This window comes from Ursus americanus, chromosome 3 (assembly GCF_024610735.1).
Source record: "Ursus americanus isolate L20-20 chromosome 3, mUrsAme1.1.p, whole genome shotgun sequence".
NCBI lineage: Eukaryota > Metazoa > Chordata > Mammalia > Carnivora > Ursidae > Ursus > Ursus americanus.
The window spans coordinates 73,062,952-73,077,347 of record NC_142129.1 but is presented as its reverse complement, the minus strand read 5'-3'; the positions used below and the strand labels follow the sequence as shown (position 1 = coordinate 73,077,347).

At 38.6% G+C, this 14,396-nt stretch overlaps 1 protein-coding gene across 13 annotated transcripts in view; it reads left to right on the top strand.

The window, feature by feature from the left end:
* The window catches only part of ADAM22 (ADAM metallopeptidase domain 22), a 214,977-nt gene that overhangs the window by 97,205 nt on the left and 103,376 nt on the right, over positions 1 to 14,396 (top strand). For all 13 annotated transcript variants that reach the window (XM_087861104.1, XM_087861105.1, XM_087861106.1 and 10 more), the window contains exon 4: positions 8,586 to 8,652. In XM_087861104.1, the coding sequence (XP_087717230.1) occupies positions 8,586 to 8,652 (67 nt within the window). The remainder of the gene's footprint in view (positions 1 to 8,585; positions 8,653 to 14,396) is intronic.

The window sequence follows — 14,396 nt, the reverse complement described above, 5'->3', positions numbered from 1 at the left end:
GCTAGCTCTACCTTGTTGAGTATAATTTTCAAGTAACTAATATTATAAAAATGGAAATCTTTAACTAATATACTTTATTTGAACCACATCTAAGAATTACAATGTTTTAAAAATACCAGAACCTTTCATTTCTAGGGTTCTCATAGCAAATCTAAGTAAATTTTGAAGTAAGTCTATCAATTTTCTTCTTAAAAAATGAGCCCTTGATTTGGCTTTCATGGAGAGGAGCACGTCTCCCTCTGTTGATAATGTGCTGTAAGATTCACCAGGGACTCCTTTTTATTGCTTTGCTGCAGTGTTCCCTAGTATCTTTGACTTTCAGTGTGGTAATGAGTCACCGTGATCAGAATATACCAACACACTGTTATATTAATAGAATTTTACTAGAATATTTGTAGATTAATTTGATTATACTTTTATGCCCTGGTAACATTTTTTGTATGTCAGGAGCTATCTAGGAGACTTTGACTTGGTAGGTGGGTTGGAGGTGGTTCCCAGGCATTTAAAACAAAAATTCTGTGATGCTGGGGCAAAGCCAGGCTTTGCCTGGAACCCTGTGCCTTAGTAGGAATAAGGAGTCTATAAAAAGAGATAATATTAATAATAGTGCCCAACTCAACTGTCACGTAATCACATTTAGTCTAAATGCCTTAGTCCTGACATACACACTAAAAGCTCCTTGAAAATTTTCATCAGATAAGGACTTCCTCAGTAGAGCATAACTAAAGTAGCCTCACCCTGAGGCACAGGGTATAAAGAAAATCCCTTGTGTGTGCATAAGCAAGAAGGAATTTTCATATTTATAATTTGGAAAGGAACAAAACGAATCTTTCATCCAAAAGGCAGATCTTAGGTAAGCTTTTGATTTTGTTGTTTCCTTTTAATTTAGTTTAAACAAAATAAGAATTTTAAATACTAGCTATTACATACCAAGGATATAGACAACAGTTCTGGTGCAAATTGGGGCTGAAGAATGGACGATTAATTCTCACTGGTATGAAGACCCAGGACATTTATCCACTTTCTGTAGTGAGGATTCTCAGCAAAGACATTAGTTTTCAAAAAGGTTCTGGAAGGTTACTTCTTGGCTAGGTGAGTAAGAAAACAGAAGATGAAATGGGAGGAGGGATGCATAAAGTGGAGAGAATTGGAAGAGCGTTTGGTTTTTTTTCCCCCCTAAGCTTATAATTTCTTATACCTCTTACATAAGGTAATGAAATTTGAATTCTTAAATCTTTCATTTTCTGAATCCTGTTCTTCCGAAAAGCTTTGAAATGAAACAAAATCTCTAATTTTTCATTGTGACTCGATGGAGCTTTTTCCTATTTTACTGGATTATGGTCATATTTGAAACTTTTAGGATTCTTTCGTATTTATATTATACAAAGTAAGTTACATTGGGCTCATTCGAAGCCTGCTCCAAGGAACACATGTTAGTTTTGTGCACCATTAACAATTAACTGAATGGTTCGAATAAGCAGGCATGACCAGACTATTGCCTTAGTGTGTTATTTTGTACAATTCTGTGGGTTGACTGGGCAGTTCTGCTTCCTATAGTAGTAGCTGGGCACTGGTAAATCTGGAGGATCCAGAATGGCCTCAATCACATGGTTGGAAATTGGCGCCAGCATTGGCTGGGAATTCAGCTGGCGTCGTCAGGTAGGGACTCTGCTTCTTCTCTACAAGCATTTATTATGTGGTTGCTGAGGCTTGCTCAGAGCATGATGGCTGGGAAATTCAGAGATTTAAAGGTGAAGAACTGTACATGAATGAAAATAGAAGCTGGGAATCTCAGATGTTACACAGTGTATCACTTCTGTCTCATGTATTTGCTACAGGGACAACTCAGATTCAAGGAGAGGAGAAATGGTCTCCACTTGCCTATAAGAGGAATGACAAAGAATTTGTTGCCATCTTTAACCACAGTCCATCCTTGGACCACAAATTATTTATATTTCTCACAAATGCAAATGCAGTAAATTCCTCCAAACACTCCTGAAAAATCTCATTCCATTAGAGTATCGGGCTCAAACTCGGGGCTCAGGTTCTCATCATCTGAATCAGGTCCTTGTGTTCAGCTGCTTAGATGATGCCATATAGACTCTTGAACTAAAAAGTATGTTCCACACACACTCGAGTCACAAAGAGGAGACAAGGACAGGATGACTGCAATAGATACTCTTGTTTAAAAAGGGAGGAACTAGGAGGAATCTAGCTTTCACCAGGCCATTGAAATTCTCATATTCAGCCAGGCGTATGTCACCAGCTTCCCCTGTTTTGGGGAAAGGGAATATGTAGGTTAAGGCTCTATTCTGCTTCCTGGGAGTGGTTGCCTGTGGGTCTTGGCTGTACTTTTCGAGTCACCATTTCTTTTCCATAAGAAATGGGCCTAGCCTTAATCTAAGTATCTTTCTAGGTCTGCTTCATGACTGCAAAAAATTTGAGTGGACTGTCCATTTTGATCCAAGGTGGTTGTGATTCCATTGGTGGGTTCTATGTGAATTCATTGAATTAACCCCATTGGATAAAACCACAGCCACACATCTTTTCGGGATAGGCCCCTCCTTATTTTGGACTTTGAGGTAAGATGCCATGGAACAGTGCCTTTAAGATTCTTAGAAACTCTTTTGTGTAGCTGAGGATCTGGTAGGCAGGCCTTTGAGAATCCTAGAAACTCCTTTATATGGATGATGCAGTCCAGGCAAAACAGCCTTATGTCTTTCCGAGGTCTTAACAAAAGGTTACGACCACATCCTTTGATTCGATCTTGACCCCGAGGTCACATTTTACTGGCAGTACCTTCGATTAGATCTTTGCTCTAAGGCTATTTTTTGAAAATATAATGCTTATTCAGGTTTCTTCATTCATTTGTTTCTTCCTTTGGTGTTTTTAGTGGGGATACTGTAAATGATGTGTCCTTCTCAGCGTATCACTTCAGGAGCACAAGATTTTGGTTTCTTCCATTATTGATGATGTTAATTGATCACTTGGTTAAGGTGCCCCAGTTTTCTTTACTGTAAATGTATTACTATTTTGAAGGTAGACTTGAATATTGGGATTTGGCTGCGAGAGTGATGCATTAGTCATGTTGAGTCTGAGATGCCTGTTTCACATGCTTGTAGAGACTGGTTCAGAAACAGGGGTGAAGGTTGGTGTCTCATTTGGAAAGATGAAATAGTCTTTTTCTGTTTCCATTTTCCCAGTGAATACAGAATTGAGGTCATCAACATCAGTGATGGTGAAGGAATACTTTGGGGAGAAAAGCTTGGAAATGTCTTAGAGAAAATTGACTAGGAAAGTCTAGTGGATTTATGGGCAGTGTTGTGCTAAGGGGGACCACTTGATAATTGTGATCATAAGGTCATCGTGTCGCCATTCAGGATGTTCTGCTTTTTGAGGACAGACTGATTATTAGAAGAGTTAACTTTTGAGGTTTGGCCAAGTGAGCATAGTGGAGAGAGCAGAGGGAAAGGAGTAAAGAAGTTTAGAGTGTATGCAAGAGAGTGATTATCATGACAGGGCATAGAATATAAACTCAATTAGATGGACAGGAGGGAGGGACAGTGCAGAAGTAGTAGGTAGTGTTCATAGTTTAAAAGTCTCCAAATAGTTAAAGTGAAATTTCTAGGGAAAGTTGGATAGGAGAGGGTGGGTAGTGGGTGGGGTGATTGAAATCAGGATGTGGGAGGGATTTCATCTACGTTCTGGTTTAATACCTACCAACTTCATATTATCTCCATTTTAAACATGGGCAAATTATATCATAGAAATTAAATAACTTGACAAAGGTCACATAGCAAGTAAATGGCAGAGTTTGGATAGGAAATCAAAATACTAGTTTTGTTTTTAAACTCCAGCGTCTTTGTACTAAACCAGCTGCCTCTGATTCATGACAGTAGTCCTCTAGACAAAGAATAATCATTATTATGACTGAGAATGTTTACATTGTGTTTGTTTTCCTTACTCCAGGCTTATTATGGCATGCAAATGAAAAAAAAAAAAGGCCTCAGAATGCATTTCTAATTTTGAAAGCATCTCCTTACTTTCTTCATTAATTTGATTGAAATGATTTTGATTTAGAATTTGATTGAAAATGATTTCTACTTTCATCTTTCAAAATTCACGAGTTAGGATTCATACATCAGTTTTGAGTAAGCCATTAGTTAACATGCAGTAAATTCTATCTTATCAATTTACAGTAAAAAATTTCTCAATGTTAAGGAGATAATCCTCCATTTTCCTACACTTGGAATTATTTAAGTAGATCCCTACTGAACAATAAACAATGACGATCTAAGGAAAAGAACTTAAGGTAATTTTGATTATCTCTACCTTAGGCAGCTTCAAGAAAATTTGCTTAGGTTCTAAGTAGATGGTAGTAAAGATTTTATGCTTCAGTAGAGGAAAAGTGACATTTTAAATAGCAGGTTTTTCAGCCTAATAATTAAAATAACAATACTTAGCAGACTTCCACAATACTGCAAACAAACAAAACCCAATTGCCTGGGCTGTTTTTAGTTTAAATTACATGGAACCCTTTCCAACACTACTTGTAGGTATAGAGGCTTGATTGAAATAGCTGCATAATTCCTGAGCACAGGGTTTTCTTTGCTGTAATTACATTTGTGTGGTGACTCATACTCTCCTAATTCCTAGATTTTATAATTCAAAGGAAAATATTCCCTTGAACTTTGCAAACCTGCATGACTCAAAACTCGTTTTTGTTATTTCTACTATCACTATGACTTCTCTTAATGATATTATACCTATTTGCTTTTGATCTCACTCATGCTAGCTCCGATAATGGGGATTTACTCATGTGATGATGGAGAAATGATCCCACAGATACTCAGCATCAGGGATGGGCTGTTCTGGATCCCGGGACCTGAGCAGCAAAGTATTGGGGGCTTTCCCTCTGGTATTCCCCACTGGCACAACTCCATTTCTCTCCAGGGTCTGCGCATTTTCTGACTTTCTGCCTCTTTTTCCTTGAATGATTATTTTGTGAATTTACTTGATCAGATTCCCAAGAGAGGGAATAACAGTTGGTTCTGCTAATAAACACTGCGTGTGTATGGCACTTTTCCTCCCCCACTTCTGGGAAGTTGAGGCTGATACAAGGTTGGGGGCCAGTCCTTCGCAAACATCTGGCTGGCACCTCTCCTGTGTAGGGTATGGCACTGGGTGAGATGTGGATGCTGGAGCAATGACACATTTTGCTCAAGGCAGATTTCTATCATGCAGCTTCACTTTTGTTAGAAGTCCTTTGAAATTTGTGAAATACTCTTTCATATCCCCATGAGAAGGGAGGGAGGGAGGAAGGGAGGAAGCAAAAGAAGGAAAGAAGGAAGAAAGGAAAGAAAGAAGGAAAGAAGGAAAAAAGGAAAGATGGACAAGAAAAGAAAGACAGCTGTTGGTTGGCTGCCCGATAGCTATTCTCTCCACCACCCTCCCTCCCCCCAACACTGTTCACTCTCTCTGAGTACTCATGATGTTCACGCAAGGCTCTGGAGAAGGAAAACTTGATTGTTCAAAGGCAAATGTCCCAGGCAGAGGATTTGTTTTGGTGAGGACCAGTAAGGTAATTCTGGCAAAACATACTTGAGAAGATGGATGCAAGGGGCTTTCTGTGAAGAGTTTACTGATTCTTTTAAAGAAATACAGGGTTTTTCTTGGGATATTTTTATCTACATGAAATGCTTAGAATTGCAGTGGCCATGCTAGGGTCATGACAGGAGCCAATGAAGAGGACAGGTCACTCACCATATTGGTGGCAGAGCAGGAAGATGACCTTATGTCTGGTCACATCTGTGTGCTGAGCCACCACACGAGCTAACTCTGCAAACTCCCCCGATGTCTGGTGGGAAATTGCTTTGATGTAATAGGTAGTAGCTCCCAGGTGTACTCCCAGGTGTACAAGCTAGCCCCCACAGACCAAATTACAGTCTTCAAGTCACATGGTCTGCTAAATTACTTTGAAGGGCATGATGAGAAGCAAGAAGGAAATGGGTAGGTTAGCATCCTTAGTATAGGGTGCAAGGTGGATGGAAGGACCCCTCCAGCTAAACCCGGGGTACGTGGTGTTCATAAGTTCTGCTTCTTGCTCTGCTGCATCTGCCTTCCCTGCTGATGATGTGGTCTCAAGGACCAGAGTGGAGCTTTGGGCAGGCTCCATAGGTGGAAGGTAGTTCAAGCTAACGACACCCATTTGCTGTTTCTGAGTTACAAGGAGATGAGTAGGCTTGGTCGGGAGCTGTAAATTGCCGGTTAGCTTTCTGAACAGTCATGAATTCTATTTGTGTTTTTTGGGCAAAGAAAACATGGCACAGAAATGGTGTCAGCAGTGCTTGTTAACCAAAGCAGTTTTACCCCCGAGTCTATATTGGCAATGTCTGGAGATATTCTTGATGATCATGACTGGTGTGTCTGTGTGATTCTCTTGGCCCCTAGTAGGGAGAGGCCAGGGATGCTGCTAAACACACTACAGCATATAAGATACTCCCCAGGACAAAGAATCATCTGGCCCAAAGTGTCATTAGTGTGGAAGTTGAGAAGCCCTCGGGGTCACCAGTAGGTGATTGAATTAAAACCTCATAAATAGTATTTATGTAGAGTGTATCCTGGATATTTAGTATCTTCTGTATATTTATTATATCATGAACATTTATTACCCAGGTGCCTCATGAATATTAGATATCATTTGGTCACCCATCCCTTTCTATCATTGAGTAATGCATACATGATCTTCTTAGTTATATTTTACACATCCTATGCATTCTGCCACATCTAACAACATTTTGTTTACTAGTTACTCATCTATATTTAAAACATCTTAGAAGTGTTTGCATATATTTTGAAAACTTCAAATTTATTCATCTAACAGATCTGGAGATTTGCAGAAGCAAATTCACATTACACCTGTCCTGGAATTTCTAATAAGAAATAAGATATAAAGGTCCTATAAATATAAATTATTTAAGCGACTTTTAGATGTGTTTTCTGCATCTTGCAGCTTTGAGCATCCTAGCTGGTTCCCACATAACATCAGTAGGAAAATGTATTCCATGGATAAATGAAACAAGGAATTAGACTATAACTATAGGTTTCCTAAATGGTAATGTAGGGATCAGATACTGTAGGAAATTGATTATTGTGCCTGCATTAATATAACACATGCTTGATCATTCTGTTTACCTTTCAAGCAACTGTAGGCATGGTGCTTATTATGGCAGGCCTGTGAGCTCACGTTAAAAGAGAGAGAGAGAGAGTGTATGTGTAAGAGCAGGGTGGGGGTGCAGGGAGGGACAGAGGGAGAGGGAGGGAAAGAATCTTAAGCAGGTTCCACACCCAGCGTGAGCCCGATGCAGGGTTTGAGCTCATGACCTTGAGGTCATCATTGGAGCCGAAATCAAGAGTTGGATGCCTAACCCACTGGGCCACCCAGGTGCCCCAGAAATTCATATTTTTTAAATGGTTGTTGGGATAATTTTGGCATAGTGACATTCAGAGCACTGTGAAACAGATTTTTTAGTTGGCTGAATATCTATTGACAGAGTAGATTTAGAAATTTATAGCTCTGGGGCTCAGTTGGTTAAGCATCTGCTTCGGCTCAGGTCCATTATCCCAGGGTCCTGGGATCGAGTCCCATGTTGGGCTCCCTGATTGGGGGGAGCCTGCTTCTCCCTCTCTCTCTGCCCTTACACCCTGCTTGTTCTTTCTCTCTCTTTCTCTCTCCTGCTCTGTACTCTCTCTCTCTCAAATAAATAAATAAAGTCTTAAAGAAATTTATAGCTTCCTAATTATTTTTATTTAATGATGTTAATTTTATTTATATTTTAGTGCTTTAAAAATATTAAGACTTTATGACTTTTATGGAAGTTGTGTCTTGAGGCACCACCTTTAGGGGAAATTTTTTCACATATATGAAATTAAAGGAAAGAATATTTAAGAAAATGTAAATCAACATTTTTAAATTGTACAAGAAGGTTGTTTAGGAGAGATTTCAAAAAGGCTTATTTAAAAATGCTCAAGGCATATTCCTTCTCATTTCTTCAACCTTTCTTTGCTCCTTTTTAATGTTTCTATGACAGAAAGGAATATTTTGTTAGATTAAAATATCACACATTTGAAATAGTAAAGTATGATAGCAAATCAGAACTATTTGATAAAAGCTGAAGTAAAATGGGAAGAATAAGATGTCTTAGAAATAATGGTGTGCTTAAGGTAGTTTCCTTGAACTACTGAACTAGGTCAGTGGGATAAGCTCTGTTAAGCAAGGGGTGACAGGTGACTTAACCTCATACTTTTTTAGAAGTACTAGGATGTGTGTGTGTGTGTGTGAGAGAGAGAGAGAGAACGAGAGAGAGCGAGAGGAAGAGAGACCTGTTAAGTTTTATTTTTGTTTGAAAAGTACTAAGAGGTGTGTGTATGTTTGCGAGAGAAAGAGAGAGAGAGAGACCTGTAAATTTTGTTTTTGTTTTGAAATATGAGCTAAAGAATCATAAAGCTGGTATGTGTAAAGTTGGCAATTTTCAGATGATTCACATTTTCAAGGTCCTCTTAATCATCGTTTTTGTTTCTTACAGCGATTTGCTGTCCTCTGAGTACGTAGAGAGATACGTCGAACATGGAGGGAAGACGGTGGAAGTTAAAGTAAGTAAAATTGTCTCCCTCTGGGGGAGATTTTTTGAGAATTTTTAAAATACTGATTCTGATTTCAATTTTCATTGATACTTCTAATGTACAGTCTTAGGGTTTTTATATTGAGAATTTTTCAAGAAAGTGTATCACCCACTTGTGAATAAAAACCTTCAGTTATCAGAGAAAGAATTGTTAGTATACTGTAGGAATTGTTGGAGTTCTGTTTTATGGGATTAATGTAGCACGAGTGGTTCTTTTATAGAATATATCACAGAAAATGGTTTCTGAATTTGCCTTTAAGAACCAAGAGGTAAAATCTCGGGTCCAGAGTAGGTATATGACTTTGCATTCACTTGGGAAAGACGTTCCCCTGGTAAAATGGTAAATTTATTAGGTCTACAGGGAAGGCCCCGGGGTTTTTTAAGTCCCTGGTGAGAGAAATCGTAGGACACTGGTTCTTGTCAGGTAAGCTCTGAAAAGGTGACTTGTAAATAAAAGCCTCTTCCAATTATAGGCATAGGAATGTGTATTTTTGTCCAGTCTACTGAGGATGTCATCTGAGGACATGTGAGACCAAATACCACCCAGGGGTTTCTATAGGCCCATTGTGTAGTATGATGTTTTAGCCGAGTGTTTATTTTCTTCTGAACAGTGTTCGGACTACCTGTTCTGCTTTATCAGAATTATAATGCCATTTATGTATATTTGCTTTCTTTTTCTGAATATAAATTTGATACAGACTCATTTTAGTAAACTTACAAGTAGAGAAAAGTGGGGAAAAAATGAAAAAATCACCTTTAAAGTCATCACTGAGGTAAACTTTGTTTTCCGTTTGTTGTATGTCCTTTTAGTGTTGTTTAGTCCTATGCACATATTTATATTTTAATTTTTTTTAGATAGTTGCTATCATACATACCTGCACTGTAGTATCTTGCTTTTCAAGCAAGATTTCTATATCATGGGTAGACATCTCTGACAAAGACTTAAAATAAAATCTGTTGATTTTTACAAGTGAACTAATTATAATAATTATACCAATCCTTCCAGAAAGTTATTCTAAACTTGTTAAGACTGGCTGATTGAGTGGTTTGTTGATTCATTTCACTGCCTTCATGCAGAAAGGGCATCCGGATTCTTCAGGGTATGACATAGGAGAATGGTGCCATTTTGTTGGAGTTAGAAAAAATGACCTAGATTTAGAATCTTTGGGCTTCTGTTCTCTTCCCTATTAATTTAACTTCACTTCCCTATTTTGTATGATGCTTTTCTGAATGCAGAGTGTATCTTACTCCTTTGTTAAATTAAAGAGGAAAAGAAACAGACAGTTCACTATCTATTTCCATTTATGCCTGTCAGTGGAATAATGAAATGTGTATATGAGCATAGAGGGCAGACCTAGCAAAGAGCTATTTGCTGTTGCTACAGCAATATCCCTTTTCAGGAAACTCGTACTTCATCGAATATGTTGACTCCGCTCTGAGATCATTAGAACATGGGTGTATATAACACCTAGAGCTCTGCCGTTCTGCATAATCTTTGCTGATTTTCTAGTCAGGGAATTGCATTTTCTTTGTTGATGGTTTGCCTAACCCCCCGAAGCGTATTAAACCAGGGAAATAATAAATCCAAACTTCATTCAAACCCTTGGGTCAGAAGACATTTCTCCCCTTAAGAAAACCACTTGGATCTCACCCATCACCTCCATTTGTTTCTAGTCCATTTAAACATCTAACTCAAAATTCTCCTCTGGGTTTTTTCCAGGAACCACATTGAAAGCTCTGAATCTTGCCCCACCAATTCAGTTAGTAGAAGATTATTTTCCTGCTGGTTCCCTCATGTCTTGCCCTTTGTGCTTCACTCTTTGGGGTGTTTCTTTTTACATGGAATCGGTTAGTTCTCTTTTCTTTACTAATGACTCAGAATTTTCTTAAGCTTTTCTTTTCACTATACATTAGGAGCTAAAAGTGTAGCATTTCCTATTTTTTTCTTTCTCTTCCTTCTACTACTTTTTCAAAAAAAAATTTTTTTCTTACCTTCTGTATTAGTTTGCTAAGGCTGCCATGACAAAGTTCCACAGAGTGGCTTAAACAGCAGAAATGTATTTTCTTACAGTTTTGAAGGCTAGAAGGCCAAGAGTGAGGTGTTAGCTGGGTTGATTTCCTCTGAGGCTTGTAGATGGTGCCTTCTCCTTATGCCTTTACATGGTTTTCCCTCTGTGTGTGTCAGTGCTCTAATTTCTTCTTTTTTATTTATTTGAGAGAGAGAAAGAGGGAGCGCCTGAGTGGGAAAGGGACAGAGGGAGAGGTAGCCCCAATATGGGGCTTAATCCCAGGACCCCAGGATCATGACCTGAGCCGAAGGCAGATGCCTGGCCAACTGAGCCACCCAGGAGCCCTCTAATTTCTTCTTCTTTTTTAAGATTTTATTTATTTATTGGACAGAGAGAGACACAGCGAGAGAGGAACACCAGCAGAGGGAGTGGGAGAGGGAGAAGCAGGCTTCCCACTGAGCAGGGAGCCTGATGCGGGTCTGGATCCCAGGACCCTGGGATCATGACCTGAGCCGAAGGCAGACGCTTAACGACTGAGCCACCCAGGTGCCCCACTAATTTCTTCTTCTTAAACAGACCATTCTTCATGTTGGATTAGGGCCTACTTTAACAACCTCATTTTAACTTAATTACTTCTTTAAAGACTGTATCTTCAAGTACAGTTACAGTCTGAGGAACTGGGGTGTTAGGAACTTCAACATAAGAATTTCAGAGGAATAAAATTAAGCCCATAACAGCTTTCCTAAGAATGCTGTGTTTTTTTTCTTTTTAAGATTATTTATTTTAGAGAGCGTGAGGGGGAGAGAGAGAGAGAGAGCGAGCACACGAGTGGGAGGGACAGAGGGAAAGGGGAGGAGAATCTCAAGCAGACTCCATGCTGAGAGCACAGAGCATGGAGCCCCACCCAGGGCTCGATCTCACGACCCTGAGATCATGATCTGAGCCTAAACCAAGAGTCCCACGGTGAATGGAATGCACCACCCTGATGCCCCCTGTGTGTGTGTGTTTTTTTTTAATTGGCTCTTCTTTTGGAAGGGAAATAAATAAAGAGTATATGAAATCAAGACAAAACTCTACTTTTATGATATAAAATCAAAATCGAAATCATTATGCCAAATCGGGATTCCTGGGTGGCATAGTCCGTTAAGCATCTGACTCATGATTTCAGCTCAGGTCGTGATCTTGAGCCCTGTATGGTGCTCCCTGTTGGGCGAGGAGTCTTCTTGAGATTTCCTCTGCCCCTTACCCTGCTTGTGGTCTCTTTCTGTTTCTCTCCCAAATAAATAAATAAATAAATAAATAAATAAATAAATAAATGAATAAATAAAATCTTAAAAAAAAATCATTAGGCCAGATTTAAACAATGGCTAGACACCAATCTAGTAAATGACTCTGCTCAGGTGTCATGGAACCGTTATTTGTGAAACTCAGGTGCGATGCATTTATTTAAGGGTGCGAGTATGAATGTGGGAAAAGGAATACATTTGCATGAAAAAATATAAAATAGCTACTTTGGTGAATCTTTTAGATTGCGATTATTTTTTTTCAAACCTCTTCTTAAATTATTTTTAAATTAAAAAAAATTTTAAAGTATTTTATTTATTTGAGAGAGCATGCACAGGAGCAGGAGCAGGGAGGGGCGGAGGGAGAAACAGACTCCCCGCTGAGCAAGGAGCCCAGGACCCTGAGATCGTGACCTGAGCTGAAGGCAGACACTTAACTGACTGAGCCACCCCGGCACCCCAAAACCTTTTTAAATTGTAAAATATAGCACTGGCACAGAAATTGCTAAGGCGACTACCCTATAACCACTCTCCAATTCAAGAAATAGAGCTTGACCAGCTCTCCTGTGTGCTGCTTCCTAAACCCCAGCCCCTCTTCCTCCTCTTATACACTTGTAAATAGTATTGTGACTTTTATGGTTATAATTTCCTCATTTTGGTGTATTGTCTTATCACCTGAGCTTGTATCTCTGCAGTTTAATTTGCCTATTTGAAGTATTTTTAACGAGTTTTAAAAAGTCTCTTTTAATCTTTTGGTTTCCCCGTATCTTTCTTTTTTTAGTCTCCCTTCCAATTTACATGTTGTTTCTTCAACAAATAAATTGTTTATCCTATGTGGATTCTCAGTCTGGATTTTGCTGTTGACTGCAATTTTATATTTAGAGTAAAATGAAATCTATGTCCGTGATCTTTCCTTAAGATAGTGATTTGTATTGGGACACCTGGGTGACTCAGTCGGTTAAGCATCTGCCTTCGGCTCAGGTCATGATCCCAAGGTCCCTGGATTGAGTCCCACATCAGGCTCCTTGCTCAGCAGGGAACCTTCTCTCCCTCTGCCTGCTGCTCCCCCTGCTTGTACCTGCTGCTCCCCCTGCTTGTACACACACTCTTTCTCTGACAAATAGATAAAATCTTAAAAAAAAAAAAAAAAAGATGAAGAAGATAGTGACTTGTATTATCTGCAAGGACATTCTATGCCTTGTTGAAGGTAGTTTAATTTGAGTCAGATAGATACATAATCCTGATTTTATAGTTCTATTAAAACCTTTTCTTCAGAGGTTACAAAGATAAAAGCTTTAGGCAGAAAAAAAAAGATATTTTTGTGCCTTTAATAAGACATGTTAAACTCATCTTTCACTTACATTTATTTCCAGTTCATTTAAAAATTAAATTCTAAATTTGCCCCTTAGTTTAGGAAGAACTTGTATGTGTTTGATATGAACTTTTAAAAGAATTTTAACAGTAAGCTTCGACTGATCAGAATATCTTGGGAACAAAATCTTTTTGACTGTGATGAACTGTGGATCTAGATTCTTCAGGCAAAGTGAACTGGGACTGATGAATAGCAGCAAGTAAGTCTAAACCATGAAGTTCGATGTTTTACTGTCAGCTAGCTTTTTTTTTTTTTTTTGTCTTGAGGCTGAAAGCTGTCAGTCTTCAGCTTAATTGCCAGTGATAGAGGCTCTAGTTAATCAACATTATAATACTAATAATGGTAACCACTGATATTTATTGCTCATGATGTGGCAGGCACATGAATTTATATGTATTCAATGCTGAAAATGACCTGTGATTATAAATATAATTATTATGAAACTGGACAGGAAACTGAGGTATAGAGAGGTTATATAATTTGCCGAAGATAACAGTAAAAAGCAGTAGAGCCACAGTTAAAATCTAGGTTACTTAACCCCCGAGCTGACTCCTACACCATGTTACCTACCGTTTAGTCTATATTACGTAAGATAGGATAGCCATGAAAACAGAAATGTATTTTATTTAGACTTATTTTATACATACCTAATTCATTGTGGTCATATCTAACAAGTACTCTTTTCTAGTCTTATCCTTAAGCTGAAGTGGTGGTGTACTCAAAGACCCTTTATGTATTTCTCTCAAATTTGGTTATGTGTTTGGGTACTTTTTCAGTAATGTCAGTTGCTTTGGGCAAAATATGGAAGAGACACATTCAGTACAAGACCTGTTTTCCTTTTCACATCTCAGGAAAATAGCCATAGTAAGAGTTTTAGAACATTAGGAAAGGAATGGCTAAATTCTTTATATCTACCAAGAATATGTATAGATGTGGGATGAGGCAAATTTCCTTTGGATGAAAAAGTAAAAATAGATATCTTGGTAGAGGTATGGTTTATTATATTCATTACCAATGAAAGACCATGACCGGTCACCAGTATCATTTGTTC